Genomic DNA, 24856 nt, shown 5'->3' with positions numbered 1-24856 from the left:
AAACTTAACTGAATCACAGATAAGCCACCTCCTACTTTAAACGTGATTGAATGCTTGCTTTAACTGCTTTTAGCCAGCCAGATTAAAGATAAGAGGTGGAAAAAATTCCTAAGAGTGTTTTGAATAAACAAAAAAGGGAAACTCAAAGCTAAACAGGAAACACTAACAGTTCTTTTTAACTGTTGCTTTTCAGTTTGCTTATCTGTTAATATTATTTATGGAAACTACTTGTTACTTTTTAATGTTCCATTATTTTTCACACACATTTACCTGCTTGAGGTTTCAGTCAAGTGAAAGACTTCAAGTCATCCAGTTCTATTTTAATAGGCTAAGTCAAACAACCAAGACTAGTGATCAAGAGAGGTGGCCGTGCTTAATTTGCTTGTCATAAATGTACATTGTATGCATGTCTTAAATTTTTGTGGTTTTTCCACCTTTTTCTTTTGTTGATTTCTTTTCTGGTACTCTATTTGTTACTTGTGTTTCACTTAGGGACAGTAAAATATTGGGACAACTCACTTTACTGATTTTTCTTCGAAATAGACAACTGGAGGGTTACTAAGAAGTTCTAAAATTAGCAGAACTGCACAACGTTTTCTCTGCTTTTAGGTAAATTCATTCTCATCAAATGAATTGCTATATTTGGTTAAAATTTTGGGTGCTAGAAAATCTGCAAATCTTACTGCAGCAGTGTGAGGTTACCTACCATTACCGGTGTTGCGTGAAGTCTACCCCTGCATTATCATGACTTGAATACTATTAAATAATCATGATATTACATATTTCCTACATTTATTTTGGCGATACACACTTTGTACACACATGGGCAGGTCTTATAACCTGCACCTGAGTATGCGACATATGGCAGTAGTCCTCAAGCTGTAGTTACATCAAATTTTGTCATAACATTATGACCCTCCAGTTGTCCACTTTACTTTTGAGTGAGCAATCCCCTACTTCTACCATCGCTAGTTTCACTTATTGTGATTCAAACATTTTTAAAACTTGAAATTAGATTGATGCAGTTAGATGTTTTGATGAATTGAGGCATATGCGGCTGATTGCATTATCATGACTATTATCATGACTTAAATACTATTAAATAAATCATGATATTATATACATATTTCCTACATTTATTTTGGCGATACACACTTTGTACACACATGGGCAGGTCATATAACCTGCACCTGAGTATGCGACATATGGCAGTAGACCTCAAGCTGTAGTTACATCAAATTTTGTCATAACATTATGACCCTCCAGTTGTCCACTTTACTTTTGAGTGAGCAATCCCCTACTTCTACCATTCCTAGTTTCACTTAATGTGATTCAAACATTTCTAAAACTTGAAATTAGATTGATGCAGTTGGATGTTTTGATGAATTGAGGCATATGCGGCTGATTATCGAATTAGTAATGGCCATAAAATCCAACAATGATGAAAATGCCATTTCTTCTGAAGAATCAAATGTGTTTGATAAGACTTGGATAGGTAAGAAAATACCTTGAAAGTATATTGCATGAAATTAACTAGTACAGTGCCTGTCAGCTGAGTAGCCTAAATTACATATCGTACCCTTGGCTGTTTAATAATATTACAAGTGTTAGACGACACAAGTACCGTATATACTTTATGTTTTGTTATGAACTGAATGCATGCTGCACACCTTAACAAAAGAAATTCACCTTCACAGTGAATCCTTAATTTGTGTCTTGATTGTGTTTGTATGCTTTTGATCTCTCAGACTTATTAACATCACTCAACTAATTTTTGAGTTTGTAAATGGTTTACATTATGCAAACTTGCAGTAGGTTGACTTAGAATGATTATTGTATATTGGGTTACTTCGTTAAATTAGAAGATGTTTCATTTTGTGTTTGTATGTTTAGTTATGATCACTCACTATGTTATGACCAAGACAAATCCACGTTTATGGTGTTGACATGATACCATACTGACTTAACTAGGTCACTATGAATACCATATTGAATTTTTTATTTTAACTATCATATTGTGAGTCATTTTGATTTTAAATTTTCTTCTCATTATGTATCAAACCAGCAATCCCATTGCCCAATTGCCTAATTATGATGCAAACTTGAAAATAAGTTATACCAATCTTGTACTTTTCTTTTTGATGATAACGAACAAAAACAATCTGAATTGAACAGAAAGAGTTGAAGCCACTGATGTTGTCTTGCCTACTTAGTTTTATTCATTGATATTTGAACTTTGTTACAAAGTAAAGTTTGAAATGAGCTCCACATTATTAGGGCATGAGTAAGGTGACAGCTATGGTGACTAAGTTGTAAAGTTTTGATTACATGGTGTTTTATTTTCAGTATTGTTCAATACACCGATCAGCTATTGCACTGCTTTAGTTGTCGTTGGAACAGTTGGTTTTGCATTAATAATTATCTCAATTGCAGCAGCAGTGACCTCTGGTGAGTCTATTTATGCTATTTATCATATGAACTGGTGGTTCTTCTATAATCCTCCCTAGTTTTCAATGAGCTAATATAATTAAAGAAATATTTTGATTGTTGATATTTTTCAATCTCTGTTCTGGTTCCTCGATGTTATTAAAAACGAGGATGAAAAGTTTATATCATGCGTGCAGGATAATGTATGCGTGCAGGATAATGTACAATTGTACATATAAATAAATAAATTAATGTATATAACTTATGATGAAACTATAACAAACTCAAATGTAAGGGGAAAATTATTTTGCCGCACACTGGATGAGGCATCGCTGCATCCCGCGATTAAACATACGGATGGATAGTGGATACCTATTAATGTGCTTCCCAAGGCACTCAGATACTAGAAGTTCATCCATTCTTAAAGGCTGGCTGCTATAGCAGTCCTCAAACCTATCGTCCCCTCAAACCAGAATACAAAACCGAGTGACTGAAAAGAAGCGTTGAAAGATGGCAAGGAGTTATGGTTCATTGGGATGGAAAAATTGTTCCATCAATAAACGGGAATGAAGAAGAAGATAGAATTACAATGATCGCCACCTGTAAGAATGATGAAAAGCTTTTAGGTGTTTTGAACGTTGAAAGGGGTACACGGGCTCTGATTTCCAAGTGTGTTTTTGAGGCTGTTAAAGATTGGAGTTGGAATGATGTGATTGTTGGGATGTCATTTGACACTACAGCTTCAAACACTGGGTCTATTAATGGAGCTTGTCACTTGCTGGGAAGGGAAATGGAATGTAAACTGGTTTGGTTAGCCTGTAGGCATCACATACACGAAATTACTGTATATGCGGTGATATATTTTCTGCTGTCCCTGGTTCATCTTTAGCTCTAACCATTTCGTCGTTTAAAAGATTCAAGGAGAAGTGGTCAAGCCTCAACAAAGATGCATTATGAAGTTTGTGATGATCCTCATTTGCAAACCACTCTCGCGGATTTTAAGAAAAAAAAACGTAAAATTGCTTCATTTTACACTCAATAGTAGTACCGAGGGATGAATATTGAGAGCTTATTAAAGTTGCTCTAATTTCCTTGGAGAAAGCTCACAGCATGGCATACGCTTCTGGCTTCCAGGTGCCTTCAACCATGCACGGTGGATGGCCAAGATTATTTATGTTATTTTTCGATAAATTAAATGAAATAGCTTGCCTTGATTTTTTTTCATCAAGATATTGAACTGTGGGTTGCTCTGGAAAGCTATAAAGTGGCAAAAGATATCGTCAAAGGCTATCAAGTAGTAAACGACTCTGCTGGAAAAGCTGGAAAACTATTTAGCGACTACAATGTGTCGATGACCCAGGATAAATCACAAAAACAGTTTAGCCTATTCAAGTTGTGGATAGACACATAAAACAATATCCTGTATCAATCAAAAACAAAAGTTTAATGATCAGCAATAATCGTTGTTTGTGAAGCGTTTTATGAACTGTAAACAGTGTTCCTTCTAAGTTTCAAACAAGCATGATTTTTGTCCAAACTGGGGTTAAAATCATGTACAAATATGCAAAATTCTTTACTTCATAGTAATCTTTACTTTGTAGTTTATAGTATCCATCCTTTAATTTAAATTACTTTATAGGGAACAGTGACAATAAAAAATTTCGTACTGAAAAAATGACATATATATTGTCTCCTCTTGCATGGTTTAAGGTTGAGATTTTTAAAAAAATGAAAAATTCTAGGCAGTACTTACAGTGAACAAATCACTATGAAACTTTGGGAACTTAACTTTTTAACCATTTGGAGCTCAAAAATAAATGAGCACTTAAAAAGAAAAAAAATTTTTTTTGGACCACCCTACTGATAAAGCTTTATGAAATTCTAATGTAAAAAACTAATTATAGCCTAGTAAATTCACTTTTTTTTACAGTTTTGTCAAAAATGTTTGCAATAGCATGTGCTCTATATATTTTTCACATGTGAAAACTATTAGAAACATAGATATAATATATATACAAGTTTTATTTCAAAATGGTGTAGTAAAAAAAATGTTCAAAATTTAAAACTTAAGTAGCCTATCCCAATAGGCTAAAATTTGTAAAAGGGTAGCGCATACAGATTTAACTGGTAGTTATACTGTGGTCACTGGTCATGTGCACAACTAGCCTCTAAGCTCCCGGCGGCCATGGCCACTGAAAAGTCATTGAAGCCTCTGAAACTACTATTCCGGTAGACCATATTTGGTCGCCGGCTTCCACGAGCCAACATTTCTCTGATCCGTTTGAATTTCAAACTTTTATCTCCGCTCGCGTTTGTGTGAGAAACTTTTTTCTCTTCACTCGAATTTGCAACATTTTTTCACAAACAGGCAAAGTCTCTCACGCGCCGACGGAAATTATTGCTGATAAAAGTTTCCCAAAATGTTGTCGACCGACAACATTGTAGACCAGCGCTTAGATGCTGCATCTGGAGTCTGGACTGGAAGCCACACACTAGACCTCATCTTGCATGGCAAACAGGATTGCCATATTGGCGGTTTTAACTCCAAATTTTAGAAACTTTATCTTTTTTGTTACATTTTTAGATTAAAATATGGCACTGTCGCAACACCTTAGGCTTAGGCTATCGTAGTAATCATGCCATTGACAAAATCAGCCCAAAATGCAATAGGCCTATTATGAAAAGCATCATCAAGATTCGAGAAAGTTGCCTTTTCAAACCTGATGTTTTGTAAATAGGACACTGCGCATTGATAAACAGAGCTTTTTAAAGTATTTACAATGCTGAAAGAAATTAAAAAAACACCAAAAATATTTCAAAATGCCAAAATCGAAGTAGCCTGCCAAACGCATTAAAAACGCTCAAAAGTCTAAACTAACATTTAGAGTTAAAGCAGCCAATATGGCACTCCTGTTTGTCGCGCAAGATGAGGCCTAGCGTATGGCTTCCAGTTCAAATGCTAATAATAGCGACGTCTATGACTAGCGCTAAACCTACTTGGGAAGCAGTGAATATAAATACAACTACAAATATGTTTCAGGGACTTGTTTGCGTTGTTCTCACCTGAATGAACACAAACACACAATAGTAATTAACGGATTTTCAAAAACACAAATTTCAAAAACAGTATTGCTTGCGGTATTGCATGCGGTATTGCAGGCAGTATTGTATGCGGTATTGCAGGCAGTATTGTATGCGGTATTGCATGCGGTATTGCATGCGGTATTGCAGGCAGTATTGTATGCGGTATTGCATGCGGTATTGCATGCGGTGTTGCATGCGGTATTGTATGCGGTGTTGCATGCGGTATTGCAGGCGGTATTGTATGCGGTATTGCATGCGGTATTGTATGCAGTACTGCATGCGGTATTGCATGCGGTATTGCAGGCGGTATTGTATGCGGTATTGTATGTGGTATTGCATGCGGTATTGCCTGCGGTATTACAGGTGGTATTGTATGCAGTATTGTATGCGGTATTGCATGCGGTATTGCATGCGGTATTGTATGCGGTATTGTATGCGGTATTGCAGGCGGTATTGTATGCGGTATTGCATGCGGTATTGTATGCAGTACTGCATGCGGTATTGTATGCGGTGTTGCATGCGGTATTGCAGGCGGTATTGTATGCGGTATTGCATGCGGTATTGTATGCAGTACTGAATGCGGTATTGCATGCGGTATTGCAGGCGGTATTGTGTGCGGTATTGTATGCGGTATTGTATGCGGTATTACATGCGGTATTGTATGCGGTACTGTATGCAGTATTGTATGCGGTATTGTATGCGGTATTGCATGCGGTATTGCAATGTTATTTTCATTCATCATTGGGTTAGGGTTTTAAGAATAATTTTGTTTCGCCCAGTTTCTTATGACTTTGGTGTTCTTAAAAACTGTCTCATTCTAAATATCAACATTTATTTCTTCAATCACCTCAATTTGTTGTCTTGAATGGCACTTGATCACAGGTCCAAGATCTCCTTGTGATGATATTTCTCCTGATGGTGATGAGGTTGACGGTCTTCAAAGTCAAATATGTGACCGTAAGGAGAGTGAATTCTGAGTGTCTCTATTTATGATACAAAAGTCTATTTTTGGCAATTTATAAAATATGTAAATATTTTGGTTAAGAAGCTTGAAACCTTTTACAAAAAATTGATTTTCTTGTTCATAATGAGCTATTTTTCATTGTACTAATAATAACAGTTTGCGAATAAACTCGTGACGCTAAAAATAGTCCATCTACTTTTGACATATCAAGGTCTGCTTCTCAGTGGACGATTCTTGTATGATTTTGTTGCTTGTGAATCAATTTGTTCCTCAGAGTTGGCATGTTCATTTGATACCGGCCAGTGCGACTTGAACTGTCCGTTTGGTTATGCAAGCAACAGTGACGACTGCCCGAATGCATGCATGTGTGCAGCTGAAAGCAACAACTTCCAGGGCGACATCGAGTTCCAGGAAGATGAAGTTCCATCCTTGCTGCAGGTAGGTGAACAGCTTTGCAATTGTTGTAATATCTCAGAAAGCAAAATCCATCATTTTTACATTAATTCAACATATGCAGACGGTAAATCAATGTAAAAATAACGGATATAAGTCTTGGATGACTTATAAAATCATTCGCCACGCCCAATGAAAGGCTCGGAGACGCCATTAATCCCATTTTGCTCGATGTCTTGCTTTGCGACGTGTTAGCCCCTGTCTTTGAACTACATCTCCGTCTCAAGTTTTAGTGGATTGTTAGGAGTCATGACATGACACACAGGTCCTGGCATTTATCTAGTGAAAACATAATTTTGAGATTATAGCTAGAAATCAATCAGGGAATATTTTGAGTTAATAATTTATCTATTAAGTTTGCAACATCAGGCATTGTTTTGTTTTTGTGCGATGACCTATGCAGTGCATCATTGATACTTTTTCTATTAAGCTCTGTCACACTGCTGTATGGTAGTAAAAGAATCGTCGTATTTTTAGAGCTTTGGCTATACGAGTGACGTCAGTGACGCATTCTCAGTGCTTGCATCGAGAACGAGCGCCGTTAATGTACGGAAATGGGATACTTATTTTTCAGACGGTCGCTACAAAGTCCCTTATGTTATTGATGGGAAATACGGTGAGTTCAATTAGTGGGTCGTAATATTCAATAAGTTTAAAGATAACCCAATGTCTGGTTTTTCTATTCAAACCTCCCGCCACTTCATGTGCTCTCGTTAACGGTAATGGTAAACAAAAATGATGAAAGGAAGCAAAAGCATCGTATCGGAACAAAGACTAATTAAATTCGCTCCTCATAATCGCGATGGACATCAAGTAACTTTAAGTTAATATCTACCTGATTTCTAATCTAAACAATCATAGTTTGAATGGCATTGAAAAGAACATGTTTGGGGTGATAACCTACAGCAGCTACACAAACAAGAAAATGTTTAACTCACGACAATTGCGGTTGATCAAGCACTTCGATTGGAGCTATCTTATCAGCAGTGCGTCGTTGGCAGAGAAATTTGACAATTTCGGATTAATGAGTTGATGAAGTGTTTTTGCAATCGGAGCCCAGCCCCACACCGAAGCTCCAGTTGTCCAACCCGATATTTCAGTTGGTTAGGCGTCGAACTTAGTGCATGGAGCAAGCAGCGCTGGTTCGACTCTCGAAGTGCGCGCCTGTGCAACGCGTGTTAATAAAGACTGTTTTCCATCATTTCATTATAATTTTAAGAGAGAAAATACAGGGTCCTCAAAAATTTCTCTTTTTTATATATGCTAATCAGTGTGAAAAATGATGAACAATAAAAAAAAATTTTTTGAAATTTGTTGAGTGGTTTTCGAGATATAGTCGTTGGAAGTTTTCACCACTAGGTGGCGATTTTATGACCGAGTGAGGTGGTCCAGCAAGTCTTTTTGTTAATATATGATATGTTAGTGACATTTTGAAGTGTAAATATATGTATCTCCCTATTTTTGGGGTCAAGGAATCCAATTCTGAGGTCTAAAATGCATTTAGATCAACCTAAGTGGGTCTAAATAGCATTTCAAAATCAATTTCCAGACTTTGCATATGCCAAACTTCTGGAGCCCTTTTTGGCATGTTTGGAAAAGTTTGGGAATTTATTTTTTTTTTAATCATGATCTATTAATCCTATTCTATTAGGAAATACATGATTTATAATTTAGTATTGACCATAGAGAAAGTTAAGAGTCTTACAAGTAATCTTGTAAATTTCATGCAAAATTTATACAAGTATCATATAATTAACAGATGGATTACTTTTTAACATTGTTAAGAAATAATTTTTTTTTATTAACTCATCAAATTTATAGGCTATTGCATGAATGATGTACCTGATGCCTTATTCAATATTTAATCATTAATTAAATTATTGTGACAGTATATATTCACTATTTAATGCCTTATATGCCTTATGTATGCACTATATGCCTTATTCACTATTTAATCATTAATTAAATTATTGTGATAATACCAAGGTTTTGTGTAAATAGCGGTCATCAAATACTAACTGAAAATACAAATAATGTCTTATTTTCATTTCTGCTATCTTAAAAAGCACACAGCTGAATATGAAATGTTAAAAAATTTTACTATTGTCATAATGAGTTTCATACCTGTAGCTGTAAGCCACTGTAAATCAATGATCTTGAAACAAATAACTAATACAAGGTCCCGGTTCAAGCAGACAAATGAAGAAATTGTTATTATTTTGACAAGGTGCAAATTAATTAAAATTAGCAACAATGTTACTCCGGTCACTGTCACTGATTCGAAAGGTACGTCCTGTTGAAGTTGCTGCAAATGGTATTGAAATTATGCAGATAATTTCTGTAAATGGAACCCAACATTGGTCTTTATCAGTCGGCCATTTGAAATCTAAACTTGGTCCAGGTGGATGCATGAACATAACGTGTGCATCCATTTCTTCTTGATTAATTTCGTCAACAAGACCTATCCACCATTGACCATCAAACTTACAAGCAACATAATCATTGACATTTGTATCCAATATATTAATAACATTTGGTACAGCATTAAATGTGTGCACTCCAGCAAAATGTTCATCCTCACTTGTTCTCTTGTATCCAATAGAAGAACAAGAAAGGGGTTGAAAATGATGAAAGGAACGGGTACCAGGAATTGTTGATCCAAGTTCAAAACGCTTGGCCATTACAATACGTTGTTTTTTCAAAGTAAAATGCTCAAAGAAAAAGAAAGTTATTCCTGTCATGTGTGATTTGCAGTATTTAAACAATGATTCTGCAGTTAAAATTTGGTTATGACATGGACGTTGTAAACTTGCTCTGGCGGCCGTACGCTTAACAGTACCTCCTATCCCATCACAAGGAGATTTGCCGTGACTTGTGGCAAAAAAGCTCCAAGTTGCCTCAACTTTGAAATCTGATTTGTGAAAACAGAGATTCATCATATTTTTATAGTTTTTGTACTGTCCACCACATCCATCAGAGAAATATTTCAGAACTTTGACCTTGTTATGAAATTGCGTGGCAACATAAGTTGACAATTTCTCCATCAATTGATACACAAATACGACATCATGATCCAAATCATCAGATATAATACACAGGGATTGTTGTTTAATCTCACCATTTTCCAAATAATACATAGCCACCGGATGTAGTGTACACTGACTTTGATTCCAGTGATACGATTGTATTTCATCTTGTATCACAAATTGATAATTTTCAGCAAAATCTAACAAAAGAATTACAGATTTGTCATCAAGTTCCTCCTTCTGTTTTTTGAGAAATCTTGCTTGGCATTTTGCCAGAAACGAATGGGAAGTTAAGTCATCTATTGCAGTCACTAATGAATCAAGGAAGTTAGAACGAGGCAGAATTAGTGTATCAAGGCTACATCTGTCTGTTGATTGCCACCTTTGGAACTTAATCTCTTGTTCTTCATCAGAATCTTTGGCAAGTGGTGTGACCTGTTCCAAATATTCTCGAAGACATTCCTTTCCAGGGCAGTTGTCACACCGATGCATCATGCAAACTCTATTATCAACATTACACACTATCTTTGCCATTAAGGACTTGTAGTCATCGTTACCTGATGTGTGTGCAGCATTAGCTAATAGCAAAGCATTCTGATGATGTACACATACACATACTGAATGCGTTCCACTGGACGAAACATTAACACACCACTTTGGTCTCAGGGAAAAAAATTTGGTAATTCCTATTTGTTTGAAGGGATGCTTTTCCAAAAATTTGGCATGCAGTTCCTTCACATTGCAAAGAAGCAAACGTTTTTGTTCATAGATATTTTTACCAATGCTAACACAGTCTTTTTTTCCAGGCATTATCCTGCTATTCTCATCATCTTGGTAAAACTTCAATACAGCTTTCACCGTTTCATCATCAATTCCAAACCTTGTTTTGCGTGTTGGATGTCCCAGTATGCCATGCTCTTTTCGTAATAAATTTGCTTCTCTGATTAGATATTCAGAAACTTTAAAATAAATTGCAGCTTCAGAAATTGTCCAGTTTTCCGGTATTAATGTGAGAATGTGTTTTTGCTCATTGTAAGATTTGGTGGCTTGTAATTTATCTCTTATCAGTTCATTTAATCTATCATGTGCAGCAGCCTTTTTCTTCAACAGGGCAAGTTCTTTCATGTTAATGACACTATCTTCCTCCATTGAAATCTCTTCTACCTCAAGCAATCCACTGTACAAATCCCCTAGCTTCTTCTTAACTGTGTTTATTTTTTCTATCCCTTGATCTGTTCTACGGCGTTTTGAGAGACCATGTGAGCTATGCATTGGTGATAAGTCAAGTGCATCCAACGTATTGTTAACCTTAGCCTTACTGACTATCTTTTTCAATTCACTGGAGTATTCAGCATCCACTGAATCGTCTGAGGTTATGCTCTTGTCATCATCTGATGAAGCTACACGTGGTATTTCCAGTGCTGAAATGGTCTTGTAACAAGACGCACACATTCTCCATCCTGGTATGACAAATAAGTTTTTCTGTTCCATTTTTTCAGCAATTTTTATTGATATTTTGTGGGTTCCTTTTGCTTTGTTTTTGTGTGCATTAAGTATATTACAACATTTAGAAAACTTTCTTTCGAAGACAATTCCAAGAAATAATTTTTCATGATGGAGACAAATTGTTGATAGGTCTGACTCTTTGTGAGTGTATCTGAGTTCAGATCTCCACAAAATTAATTTTTTGTCACTATCCCCATACTCGGCAAATGCTTTTAATTCCATTTTCCTCACATAGCTCATTTTGTGACAATTTTCATCGTCCAATATAACTCCAAGACTGCAGGGTTCCATCTTCCTCAAACTGACGTTTGCAACACAATTTAATACAGAATAACAGAATATATATTATATATAAATTAATTCATGTATCATGTAAGACTTAAATTCTAGAAAAATACAATATTATATATACTGTCACAATAATTTAATTAATGATTAAATAGTGAATAAGGCATCAGGTACATCATTCATGCAATAGCCTATAAATTTGATAAGTTAATAAAAAAAAAATTATTTCTTAACAATGTTAAAAAGTAATCCATCTGTTAATTATATGATACTTGTATAAATTTTGCATGAAATTTACAAGATTTTACTTTATTTACTTGTAAGACTCTTAACTTTCTCTATGGTCAATACTAAATTATAAATCATGTATTTCCTAATAGAATAGGATTAATAGATCATGATTAAAAAAAAAATAAATTCCCAAACTTTTCCAAACATGCCAAAAAGGGCTCCAGAAGTTCGGCATATGCAAAGTCTGGAAATTGATTTTGAAATGCTATTTAGACCCACTTGGGTTGATCTAAATGCATTTTAGACCTCAGAATTGGATTCCTTGACCCCAAAAATAGGGAGATACATATATTTACACTTTAAAATGTCACTAACATATCATATATTAACAAAAAGACTTGCTGGACCACCTCACTCGGTCATAAAATCGCCACCTAGTGGTGAAAACTTCCAACGACTATATCTCGAAAACCACTCAACAAATTTCAAAAAATTTTTTTTTATTGTTTATCATTTTTTGCACTGATTAACATATAAAAAAATAATGAATATTAAAGAACCCTGTGGAAAAAATCATGAATTCTCTTAAAATTATAATGAAATGACTAGTGAATGAAATTATTTCCAGAAAGCTCTTTGGCAATCGGCAACTTCAAAAGTAGTGGGTCTCCATATCTTGGGTAGCAGATCTGAAAGTGATTTGCTTTGAGCGAGCCCCTCTTCCAGCTCATTGGGCCATTACTTCTACAACATCTTTCTGAGAAGAAATAACTCAGAGGGCAAACTAACCTTAATTTACTTATTCAGGCAACAACTACAGGAATTTGATAATGCAAGGACAGTCGTGGATAGTAGAGAAGACATGTATCGACTTAATTCCAAGGAGTACCGAGCAAATATTCATCAAATACGTTCCATCAAGGAGTTGCAAGTTTGTGCAGTCCCAGCATTCCTTTGGGATAATGTTTTTGACGCTAGTTTAATTCGTTAAGTGAGCGTTTGTTCGTTTTCAAAATGTATTTGCTCGATTCATCAGCTATCGAGGGCACTTGGTTGTATCAATGTAATCATTGGTGGTCACGTGACTCATTTTTTAATGTATCGACACATGCCTGGTCTAAGAAATAAGCGGACAGGCAAGTTAGGAATTTCATTTCCCTGTTCACCTGAAAGAATGGGTCTTGTCCAGACACAGTCACGTGCACTTAAGTGACACGGTGTTGGTAACTTGACAATTGTAATTGATGACGTAACAGGTCGGGCCTTGGAAGGCGGATTAGGCCACCTGGGGAAGGCCACCCCATATCCCTAAACGAGCGGAGGTGCCGGCCAGCAGGAACGCCGGCCCATGAGACTATCCACGCCCTTGGATTCCACCATGAGCACAGCCGACCCGACCGCGACCAATATGTTCGTATCCTAATGGTGAATATTGTCAAAGGTACACAAGTCTGGCTTGATTTGACCAAACATTGACGAAGTAAACCCATCAGCCGTGTTCTTGATACCAATTAAAAAGATCAGAATTCTTAAAAAAAACGAATTTTTTATTTACAGCATATTCAAGTATTGTCCCCAAACCCTTAAGTTAGTTACTTCCTTGATTCCACATATTATCCTAGAGCTGTTTCAATTAGGCAGAGTGAAAAATGATTCAGAACTTTTGTTAACAATGCAGAAAATGTAACTGAATGTAAGACACTCCAGAAAATGTTCTATATTACAAGTCATTATTATTTAGGCTAATTTGTCACATGGATTTGGTTTGCGATTGTTGTGTTCAGAGTCTTGAAGCATAGTTTTACTAAGAATGGGGAGCTATACAAATTATATTATTGTCGTTATTAGCGGCATCACCAAATTTCAAAATATTGTCTAACTCGGACACAGCAAGAGGGGTGACGACCGACTACGATCCCGACTCTGTCATGCACTATGGCGGCCGGTACTTCAGCAAGAATGGAAAGTCTACGATACTTAGAATCGACAACGGTGAGCTTGTATTCTTCTGTTTTGCTACTTATTTCAGTTTCTGCCTTGTTCGAGCTTCATGGATCATGTTATGAAATAATTGCCAAAAACATCTGTTTTTAACTAAAAGTTACTGACATTACGGTACTCGACTTGTGTATAAATACTCGTAGACGTACAAAACAAAGTAACTTCAGTGGGTTTAGCATTTTATTACACAAAGAAATATAATTAAACTTAAACGTTTTCGACACGTACTTGTACCTTCATCAGGAATTATTTTATATCTGCAATACTGTATACATAAAAATAAAGTTAGATAAATCTGACTATGCACTGTAACTGCAAACGACACTCCGGAATGAAACAGCACAAACTCAACAAGCGGTTCAAGAATGATTACGAGTAAGTAACACGGCGGGAAACAGATCACGTGATGTGTATAATACAAGTATGTGACACCTATCAGCACACCCAAAAAGAAGGACGAGCCACAGGCAAATAGCTGCCTGTTTGAAGACGGATTTTTACGCTTAGGGGTTCCATGATCTTTGTCTGGTATTCAGATCTTCCTCGAGAGATGATTTTGAATTGGTCGATAGAAACATTGTCAGTGCACGTTACACAAGAAGCGATGTGCTCTTTAACCGTATCTGTTACTGCTTCCTTTTGGCGGCAAGTCACTGGCCAAGACCATCAGGTCTACGTCTCTCTTATTGCTAATTACTCCGTCGGCTTATATCAAATAACAACGGGAAAAAGTATGCCGTTGGTCAAAAGCCTTATCTATCACTTCAATCAATTTATTTCGCAAAATATATTTGTGATTGTGTATTTTAGGTAAAAAAGGTGATAAAGACTCGGTTTTTGACCTATTTTCGCCATTTCTTGGTCAAATTTCTCAGTTCACATTTTATTTTGAAAGTCTTCTTGCATTGAACACAGAATTTCATCAATTTTGTTTTTATGTTTCTGTGCAAACAGTATTCCATGCACTTTTTGCACTACAAAGCAATTTGCGCGAATAACAAATTACTTTCCTAATTATTGTCTGCCAGCAAAGAATGACTCCTTCGAAGCGCGGTCTCTCCTCATGCAGTCTGAACTGTCGTAAAACGCCATATGTGAAAGTAACTAATGGATTGGTGTCCATATTTACGTCGATTCCACGTCACGTAATGTCGAATAATTATACATAACCCTGTAGCAATTATTTTCGATTTGGATAGCGAAATTTTTTAGTCAAAAATCTCATCTTAGGTAAATTTGACATTAGTAGATGTTAAATCAACGTAACCTCTTCATTGACTTGCATGGCTGAAAGGGTTTTCCGCAAGCTAAGGAAATGAACTCAATCATTATCAGTGACAAACACAAACTGAAACCGCACGCTAATAGTAAACTGTCAATCAAGCTATTGAATTTCAGCAAATTTCTTGCATTTCATAACTGGCTGTGACAAAAGGTTTATTGTGAACTTCACAATTATCCGATACCAACATAATCAGGATTAAAAGTTGGAGCAAGAAAAAAAAGTAAAAGTCAAGAAATCTCAGGTTTCTAGCGTCACTGCTTCTATGTGAAATTGCTGAATTTGCAGAGGGCAAGACCATAAGGTCTACGCCAGTAATAGGTACGGTTAATGGCACTTCTGATTGTTAAAGTTTAGGTGCTTCCTAGCCCTCGCCCACAAATGTCTGGTTGACATCACATAATGATACTAATGTATGTAAGTTGTTTGCAGTCACAGTATATATAGTGCATAGTCAGATTTATCTAACTTTCATTTTTATGTATATTGCAGATATACAGTGATTCCTTGCAAGGACACAAGGACGTGTCGAAAACGTTTGAGTTTATTTTTAGTTATATTGTATTTTTTGTGTAATAAAATTTTAAACTTATTGAAATTACTTTGTTTTGTCTGTCTATGGTACAACAAACTGATTTCTCTACCAAAGCTTTACGCATAAATAGGCTGCACCATTATCACTAGACCAGTGTTTCTTAACCTTTTCTTAGACACGCCCCCTTTTAGCAATGATTACATGCTTCGCACCCCTCCTAATTTTGAAAAAAATGTTACACTAAAAGCAATTTTGTTTTTGTGTATTTATTGATCACGACATGTCAGTAAGATACCGAATTTAAAATTGCTTCTCAGCAACTAAATTTTTAATGTGAGGTTTAACTGTAGAAATTGTGCAACGTTGTCTTCAATCCTCTGCCTGTTCTTGGTCTTCACAGCAACTGCGGTAGAAAATTAAGTTTCATCAAGATATGTAGATTCAGAACACTGTTAATACCGTATGTGTATATCCTGAGTTGAGAATGCGACAAGGAGAGGCTAAATAGAAAGATAATTTCGAGTTCCAGTTCTTCGAAGTCTTAGCATACTTAGCACTGGGTTTAAACTTCAAGACAAATCGGATTTCCAGGTATTCCTCCACATCTGGAAACTATTTCATGATTTTTGCTTTCAAGACATTTAGATGAGTTGTTGCGAGTGCAGCATCCAAGTTATTGAATCTCACTGGATTTCCTTGTTCAACTGACTCTTCCAGAGGTAGAGTTTGACAAAATTTTAATTAGCATGTGTCTTTGGACAACCACCAAACATCCTTGTGAAAAGACCAGGTAAGCTGTTACAATTAGATTATGTCCTCCACTTACACAGACGATTGAAAAGACGACTGCAAAAAGGTCCAGCTTTGGTAAAGTTGAACATTTTGATAACTAAGTTTAGGTTACCCTAGGGGGCGTGCCCCCCGTTTAAGAACCACTGCACTAGACTGGTGCGTTTTTCATTTATCTATTTGTGTATTGCTTCAAAAACAAAACTATTATCATAAAAGCATTGGTCGACAGGGGAAGAAGTCGTAGCACAAAGGACCCGAGTGACCAATTTGGATGCGGAAGGTATCAATCGCTTCTACAAGTGTCCTCTTGCCCCATCTACTACCACAACTCTTGCCCCCTCTTCCACGACTACTCTTAGAACCACAACTTCTGCAACAACAACCACGACTGCTGTCACAACAACAACCACCACTACAACAACCACTGCAACTACAACAACAACTCCTGTGACAACCACCACCACTCTTACTGCAACTACTCCGACCACTTTTACCACTGCGTTGACAACCACAAGAACACTCACCCCAACTTTTTCAACTACCCCCACCCCACCTTCTTCCCCGTCGGTGAATTCCCTATTAACCCCAATTTCACATCAAACTTCGCCAACAGTCACCCCTCTCCAGAAACCTATTTCAAAACCGAGAAAAAAACTCAAAGCAAGCAGAGGTAATTTTAAAAATGGTATGCCTGAAGATTAATAACCTGTTGCACTCATTCTAAACTAAACTGTTTAAACTTAAATTATGTGACACTTTTGGCACGAAGGCTAGTTTGTACATCACTCTGCCAATTTGGAACTATAATGCTGCATTTGAAAGTATACAGCATAATGCATATCCTCCGTCTAAAAACATTGTATTTTTAGCAACCACGCACTGGGGTCCGTGGGGCCCTTTCAGGGGATGCATAGAAAGTGTCGAAAACTGCTGGTTTGGGGGCATTGCGTTGAGGAGAAGACCTTGTGTTCTTGGAACTATCCAGGTAATATTTTGATGTTTGACCACGACAGTGTGGGAGGTAATTCCTACAACTGACGTAATTATGACATCACAGTATTCTGCGGGAAACATCGCTTGACAATGATAGGATAAAATGGAACCAAACTGGCTTGGGAGTGAGGTCGCTGTACTGTGGAAATTGTAACTTTGCTATTGAGCCTGCTTATTGAGTTGTTCTACTTCCTAGCACTGAATATTTGACATGGCAGCTCTCTGATGCTGAATTCTTTCCGCAGTCTCGTTGAAGGCATCAAGTTCCAAAACATTTTTGCAAAGATATCTTCTTGCTATTGGATTGTGATGCTGAGACCTTTCCATTTCAGGAATGTTCAGCTCTCTTCCCAAGGGGAATTCGATATTTCCAAGTCAGGGAATGCTTGTTTCTTCCTTGTCATCAGGATTGGGAGCAGTGGGGGCCCTGGCAAAAGTGCTCCCGCAGCTGTGGAGGGGGATCCACCCTCAGGTATTTTTTTATTGTTAACGGGGTGATCTTGGAAGTTCAAGTACCTATTATAAGTGATGCCCCTTACTTGTCTTAAATATCTTGTTGTCGTTATCCAGAGAACAAAATCTGTCATTGTTACAGAGTTTGCTGTCTGGGTGTCTCTTACTGTTGAAAGGTGGGCGGAATTGTTTTCATTTAATCGCTGGATTGGTTTCAGGTACAGAGAACCTCAAGATTCAGATTGTGCCCTTGAAAGTTCGGAGGCAAGAAATTGCAATTCAGAGCTTTGCGTAGGTAACGATTGTTGCGCTAACAATGCACTTCTGTCAATTTGTCACTTTTCTCACGACACTCTACAGAAAGTTTGACTTTTGTTTTATATTTCGTGACAGTGAAAGAAGTCAACTAAAAGAAAGTTCAACATCTATTTTAAACCTTTAACAGTGACAAACCTAATTCAATTAGAAACATCACTGCAGCTGGTTTGTTCCACAGTGTTGGTGAAATGCATGTTTTCTGAACCGCAACATAGAAGATGGGGCTATTTGAAAGTTAAATAGAACTGAGTGAATTTTTTTGTACTTTCAGTGAATTATGTAGCAACAGGCTGTATTCAAGTAGAGCACTGGTTCTTAGCATTTATCATCACAACATAATTATTTGTCCTACAAGCCCCAAAACTTATGAGTAGAAAAATCCCTCTTAAGTCTATGCATTAAAATAAACATAGCTTTTAGTATTTTTTCTTGAAACCGACGTTTTCCTCTAATAAGGACCCCTCGAGCTCATCACCCCCCATGGGTCGGCAACCATTGTAGTAGATTATTTGTCGTTAGTGTCATGCTTAAAAATCAGTTTTGCAAAAAGTAAGTCCTTGGCATACTGCATAACTAACCAGTCTGAAAACTCACCAGGTCTACCAAGTTGGTCCAGTTGGACTTTGAAGTTTGAATGCTCCAAGACATGTGGAGGAAATGGTATTGAGGTGGAAGAGAGGTTCTGTGTTCTCCCGAATGGCGACCGTTTTGTCGGGAAGGGCCCGTGTCAAGGTAGAAACCTCAGAACCAACATGTGCCCAAAGTCAGCCTGCCCCCAGTCCGACGAATTGAACGACTTTTCTTGTAAGAAATCGGTGTTGTACTTTTTGAATCATGTGCTACGTCGTTTGCGGCTGGTTGTGCAGGAAATAACAATTTAGGGAACCTAGTAGTTTATGTTTTCAACTTTTTTGTTATTCCAACCGTAGATCGAACAATCTTCAGTGAATCTCCAACTAATTCGCGCTTGGATCTATTTAACGTTGTATCCCAAAGTGAATGCCTGCTTGGTGACGTGAATGGTGATGGAACAAGCGACGTATTGTGCGACAATAATGGAGAATTGTGAGTCAAGATATGATCTATAATGTAAGCCTGCTCGCGTTGATGAAGCTAACAAGACGAGCAGTGTGCTTGCTTGCGTATCGATTCACCTCATCGATTCCACCAATCAGTATAACGCAGACACAATACGACAGCAGATGTTTATTTTTTACGAGCGCAGCATGGTGGGTTATTCTTCCACGGACGGTAAAATCAATGAAGTCAATTGGAAGGGAGATATTGTGAAGTGCACTGGAGGAGTGAGGTTGTCAGCGGACTTTGATGGCGATGGATTAGATGATGTGCTCTGTCTAGATACAACATCAAAGTAAGAGAGCTTCTCTTTCAAAGTGGAGCAATTTTTTTCTGTCAATTCCAAACACAACCCTGTCATGTTTAAATTGCAATTGTTTGGCGCTATTTTTAATTGTTGTTTTTTCAGATGGCTAACTGTGACGTTTTCCGTGAATGGAACATTTCCCTTTCAACCTTACGAAAGCAAAGTCTGCACCAACGCAGGCGATGAGATTTTTCTTTTAGACGGGAACGGTGACAAGCTGACTGACATATTGTGCTCACACAGCGACTCCAGTGCCTACGAATTGATATTCCCTTTTCCCGTTGGTGGGTAGCAGAGATAACTTCTCTCCGTTGTGAACAGCGAGAATCAAGTTGAGCTTATCCAAGAAAATTGCTCAGTGACGATGGGCGCATTTTACGGCTGACAACAATGCCACCATTGGGGATAGAGAAGAATGCGCGTTGGTGAATTGTCGTCATGTGCCGCTCATTGTTGGAGACAATCCTTCCGTTTTCCTCTGATGACGCATTGACGCGCAATGTTTGTCAAATTTGAGCCAAAATATTCGGCAAGCATTGATCCCTTTCCAACAGTTCAAGACGTTGAAACTGACAATGAAAAGTGTGGCAATTGTAGAATCTTTCTCCAGAGACAGAGGGAACCTCTGATTGATTGTTCCTGTCAAGAAGCTTTGAACCACTGACGCAGTTTTTGTTCTTCACTTGTAGTTTACATTCAACAACGTTCACTGTTCGCTCATAAAGGCATCAACACATCCAGACCTGGTGCTATGTGTCTATACCTTCTATGCGAATGCAAAGTAACCTACTACAAGGGGTAGGCCATCGAACACAATCTCAAATGTTCTGTACGTAACAATTTTTTTATGGTTTTGCTGAAATAACAAATCCAATGAGAAACCTGGCTATCTGGCTTTGCATGAAATTAAGGAGATATTAACCATTTGATTTTATTTTGAATACATTGTGCGGATTTCGTCATTATTTTCTTGCATTAATATTAATGTGGTTTTTCTTTACACAATGCGAATACAGCAACCTTCACTTAATACAGTATTCATAACTTACGAATTTGCTGGATATCCTACCCACATTATAGCCTATAAAAGGCCTTCCTTTAAAAAGAAATGTGCCAAATTAAACCTTAAAAAGGTAGTGAAAGGTAAGGAAGGCCGTACCTCTATAAAAATGGATGCATTGAAAAATAGAGTCTCGTTTTTTAAAAAAATTTGACGCTGTAGGCTACTGGGTGAGACACTACAGTGCTTCCAATTACACAATATATTCAGTTGTATTTTATCCTTGCTGGGTGATACCGAAAGGCAGAGAGAAAAGTACAAGTGCTTCCAAGCAACTGAGATATTGCGCCAGACCACCCCAAAACGAATCCAGCTCCATACGATGCTTCGCTGCAGAGCTTGAAGTTCACAGTGTATAGGGTCGTAGCGATCAGGCCGATCATTCCTGGAAAGTATAGAAACAGATTTTTAAAGGAAAATTGCTGGTTGAGATTTGGTGGTCGCTTTATTGCCACAAAATCCAATGTATCGAGGTTTCACTGAATGTGTTTTTGAGGATAATGATGTTTGCTTTGAGAGAAAGCGGAGGTCTGCGAGTAAAAGTTGAGCCTCTCTCGTTTTCAACCCCCAAGATAAGTTGGAAAAACGCAATAGCTAGGCTATATAAGAAAAAATCCATTTAAGCCACACTAACAGCTCAAACATATATCGAGTCATGTGGTTGGCAGCCTATGCTGTAGGCTACCAATAATGGGGAAATGTCTCCGATCTTTACAGAAGTTGTAGTTTGGCTCATTATTCATGAAAACGACAAAAACAGTTGAATCAATTATCGTTTAAGTTTGTAGAATCGTTTCGATGAAAACGACCCAAAAAATAGCAAATTAATAGGCTATCTTGAAAACCGATAGACCTATAGATATCCGATAGATAAACCGATAGATATCTGTTTGTTTGTCATATATTTATCCTGCATTGCGGAAAGCGGACTTGAGCGCTATGCATCGGTGTAGCCTACGCCTTCCGACGTAGGCTACACCTGACCCACGCTGCCGTTAAAAAGCCTTGGTCTACACTCAGGAAAAAGTGTCCATGAATCTTTTACAACAAGATCAGCAAGTGAAACACTTTGAGTTAGAAGAGACATCTGCTGCAGAACAATTTTATTGCTTTGCTGGGGTAACGCAAGAGTAGGCTACCTTACCCATAGCTTGCTTTTTCACAAAGAGTCACTAAACATGACAAACTAAGCGTTCTGACAAGTACCAAACGTGATTGTGAAGTTTCTTGAGATCAGCAGTAATTGCTGCTTTCCAAAGCAAGTCAAGCCGAGTTGTAACATAGTTTCACTTTGCATGGAGATCTTTTTGAGCATTTTTATACAGTTTGGTACTTGCTGGGTCTGTGGTGCACTTGCTGGGTCTGTGGTGCACTTGCTGGGTCTGTGGTGCACTTGCTGGGTCTGTGGTGCATTTGCTGGGTCTGTGGTGCACTTGCTGGGTTTATGGTGTACTTGCTGGGTCTGTGGTGTACTTGCTGGGTCTGTGGTGCACTTGCTGGGTCTGTGGTGCACTTGCTGGGTCTGTGGTGCACTTGCTGGGTCTGTGGTGGTAAACCACTGAGAAAAGTGCCAGTGGTCGAATGTTTTCCAAGTACCAGAGCTTACAAAATTTGTTGTTCGAAAGTTGTTGTAAGGTGAAAATAAGGTTATTTTGGTGTAAATACAAGTTGCCATCCACCTTACACTAGATATTGTACCTGGAGCTAATAGGTGTAGGCCTATAGGCTACAGAGTAGGCTAAATGTTCCATTGCGAATCTCCACCAAGAAAAATCACTGCTAAGCAATGAGCATATGAACTCCTTGTAGTCTTTTCACAAATACAGGGAGTTGGTGTTCGCACTAAGAAAGCTTAAGCGAAAATTTAACACAGATTGCTATCTACTTGTCAAAAATTATAATAAACTCGCATCAACCATATTGAACTCATTTGTCTTAATCTCCTTCCAGTGTGTCTGAAGCATATCAAAGATCTTCTCATCAGGCGATACTGTATCTCCATGAAAAGATCAGCATACAGCGCGGCAACACAGTTCCAAAATGTGGTGCAGACAAGTAAAGAGAAGTACATTTTGTCCCAGATACTGTTGGAGTTGTACCATAATTCCATTTTGAAGTCCAATGTTAACAGTAGTTATATAAAGAAAACTGCTACGATTTTCTTAGGTAGACTTTCAAATTTTACCATTTTGGAAGTAATCAACTTGGCTTCGTGTTTAGCAGTAGCCTACTCGCTTTGCAATTTAACCCTGTTATGTAGCCTACCAGATTATTTTGTCCTTGGGATGCATCAGTGAGTGCAGAATGACTGAAACATGTTCTTCACTTTCAGAAGCATGCTGCAAACTACTCAACATTTTTTCATCCCATTGCAGCATAGAGATCTTCAGACTCAATACGTTTTCTATTCAACTCATTTGTTTGTTCACTAACTTGTGATCTTACCAAATCTCTTCCTCTTTTTCAAGTCATTTCTGACACTGATGCCTCTAACTCTGATGATTGAAGGCTGCATGAAGAATTTTAGTTAAGGCCCGGTGACTTGACTTGATACTTATCAGCCACCAAGCATGCAGAGGAACTAAGCGTAACTCTTCTTATGTTTGAAGTAACTTAACATTTGAAGGTTGTTCAAATGTTCAACATATAAGCGGACCATAACTTATTGTTTTCGTTCTAACTTTGATCATCAGCTTCACTATCTGGATTTGCAATTGGAGTTTTTTTAGATTGTTTTTATGTTTCACTGTCAATGCTTTGAGGCCTCTTAACGCTTTTTAATCGTTTTGACATGGTTTTGCTGTTTTGTTTTCTCAATAGCTCCAATGGTTGGATGAGCTCTTGCTAAAAAAAACTAAAAATTTTCAATAACACAAAAAATAAGCATGTAAAATGTATTAAATGCATGTAAGATTGTCATAGTTCTGATTCACATAAAAGAAAAATATATAATAGCTCCATCGGACATCAAGGTACAGTATATTTCCACTTTTTAGATCATTTCATGGAAACGCTTCTACAGGAGGCATCAAAGGATAATTAATTCAACTTTTTTTGAATACTGAAAAGTTTGGGTGTTCATCAGGACAATTATGAAATTTATGCAACCGCAATTTTGACCGACTTATGTAAAGATCTGAAACACTTTCCCAATATTGGTACAGCCTAATGTATAGATACTGATTCTGATATAGGCTACAATACTGATTCTTAATTTAGTTTATGCAGAATAAGTTACTCTTTAACCTAGCCTTCATCAGACATGGCTGTTGCTAACCTGCAGCTAGTAAAATTCCACCAGATATCATTCGAAGGATCTTGCTTTGTAGAAACTGTGATAAAAGATTCACAAAACTCCCCACACCTCCTCCCGCTAGCATTGTGATCATGAATGCCTGTACAGCTGACAGAGAACTCGGAGCTAAAATCAAAATCTAACATGAGCTACACAAGGAAAACGAGTTGCCATCTGATATAGGCTAACATCTCTTGAAAGCATAAAAAGTAGCTGCTAATCCACAGTTAGGCTATTTCTACTGTAATTCAGAAAAAATTAACGTTTGATACTGGTAGCCTTCCAATTGTTCATTTTCTAAGTTCAGTATTTATGTTCGAAATTCTCTAACATATTATTACATTTGCATTCCAGCCTAGCCCAATTTACCAAGTAGGCCTAAGCTATTTGCTCAAAAGTTGATAGTGCAATACGTTTCTCTAAAAAATAAGTAGTATTTATTGTAAACAAGCTTACCCATTATTTCTGTACAACCAATCTGTCCTGGAAGTTGTAAACAACGATAAAACAAGCCAGCACTTACAAGCTCGGATACCATCCATGTGGACATGACTAAAGACAAACCCCCTGCCCCACATCCACCAATGCCAAAAATTACAGACAGCACCCACAAAGTTCCAACAATATATTCACTTGTGCTCGACATGACAATTATCACACAGAGGCTAAGACAATGATACTTATTATATATTTGTTATAACCTACGCTAGCTTACAATGTTAATCTCTGTCTATTCAGTTACATAGATATTGGACTAACTTACA

The 24856-nt window shown here is 37.3% G+C and overlaps 2 protein-coding genes across 3 annotated transcripts; one reads left to right on the top strand and one right to left on the bottom strand.

Annotated features, from left to right (window-relative positions):
- The first annotated feature begins 1367 nt into the window (after positions 1-1367).
- LOC145768834 (uncharacterized) lies at positions 1368-20707 on the top strand. 2 transcript variants are annotated; one of them, XM_082580438.1, is made up of 16 exons: positions 1368-1495; positions 2347-2448; positions 6394-6468; positions 6750-6913; positions 7406-7544; positions 12787-12910; positions 13236-13420; positions 13870-13971; positions 16819-17259; positions 17459-17574; positions 17915-18054; positions 18254-18330; positions 18951-19157; positions 19283-19418; positions 19579-19725; positions 19840-20707. In XM_082580438.1, exons 1-16 carry the CDS (start codon positions 1396-1398, stop codon positions 20027-20029), a joined length of 2445 nt encoding a protein of 814 aa, XP_082436564.1. In that variant the 5' UTR covers positions 1368-1395; the 3' UTR covers positions 20030-20707. The 2 variants fall into 2 exon arrangements, with proteins under 2 accessions (XP_082436564.1, XP_082436563.1); XM_082580437.1 differs by having other exon boundaries at positions 13828-13971.
- LOC145768835 (uncharacterized) lies at positions 20676-24856 on the bottom strand. Its single transcript, XM_082580439.1, has 3 exons — positions 24549-24856; positions 24075-24218; positions 20676-21182 (listed from the first exon to the last, which is right to left on the bottom strand). Exons 1-3 carry the CDS (start codon positions 24736-24738, stop codon positions 21004-21006), a joined length of 513 nt encoding a protein of 170 aa, XP_082436565.1. The 5' UTR covers positions 24739-24856; the 3' UTR covers positions 20676-21003.

Source organism: Aplidium turbinatum, chromosome 4, assembly GCF_918807975.1.
Source record: "Aplidium turbinatum chromosome 4, kaAplTurb1.1, whole genome shotgun sequence".
Lineage (NCBI taxonomy): Eukaryota > Metazoa > Chordata > Ascidiacea > Aplousobranchia > Polyclinidae > Aplidium > Aplidium turbinatum.
The sequence above is the reverse complement of the archived record's forward strand: the minus strand, read 5'-3'. Positions and strand labels throughout refer to the sequence as shown.

Bases quoted from the DNA above. Each gene is read 5' to 3' on its own strand.
- LOC145768834 (XM_082580437.1), top strand. From the start codon at position 1,396: ATGCGGCTGATTATCGAATTAGTAATGGCCATAAAATCCAACAATGAT. The intron at 2,449-6,393 runs GTGAGTCTATTT...ACTTGATCACAG, and splicing joins TGCAGCAGCAGTGACCTCTG to GTCCAAGATCTCCTTGTGAT. The intron at 6,914-7,405 runs GTAGGTGAACAG...TCGTATTTTTAG, and splicing joins AAGTTCCATCCTTGCTGCAG to AGCTTTGGCTATACGAGTGA.
- LOC145768835 (XM_082580439.1), bottom strand. From the start codon at position 24,738: ATGTCGAGCACAAGTGAATATATTGTTGGAACTTTGTGGGTGCTGTCT. The intron at 24,219-24,548 runs GTAAGCTTGTTT...TTTTGATTTTAG, and splicing joins TGGTTGTACAGAAATAATGG to CTCCGAGTTCTCTGTCAGCT. The intron at 21,183-24,074 runs GTTAGCAACAGC...TATACTTTCCAG, and splicing joins TGGAATTTTACTAGCTGCAG to GAATGATCGGCCTGATCGCT.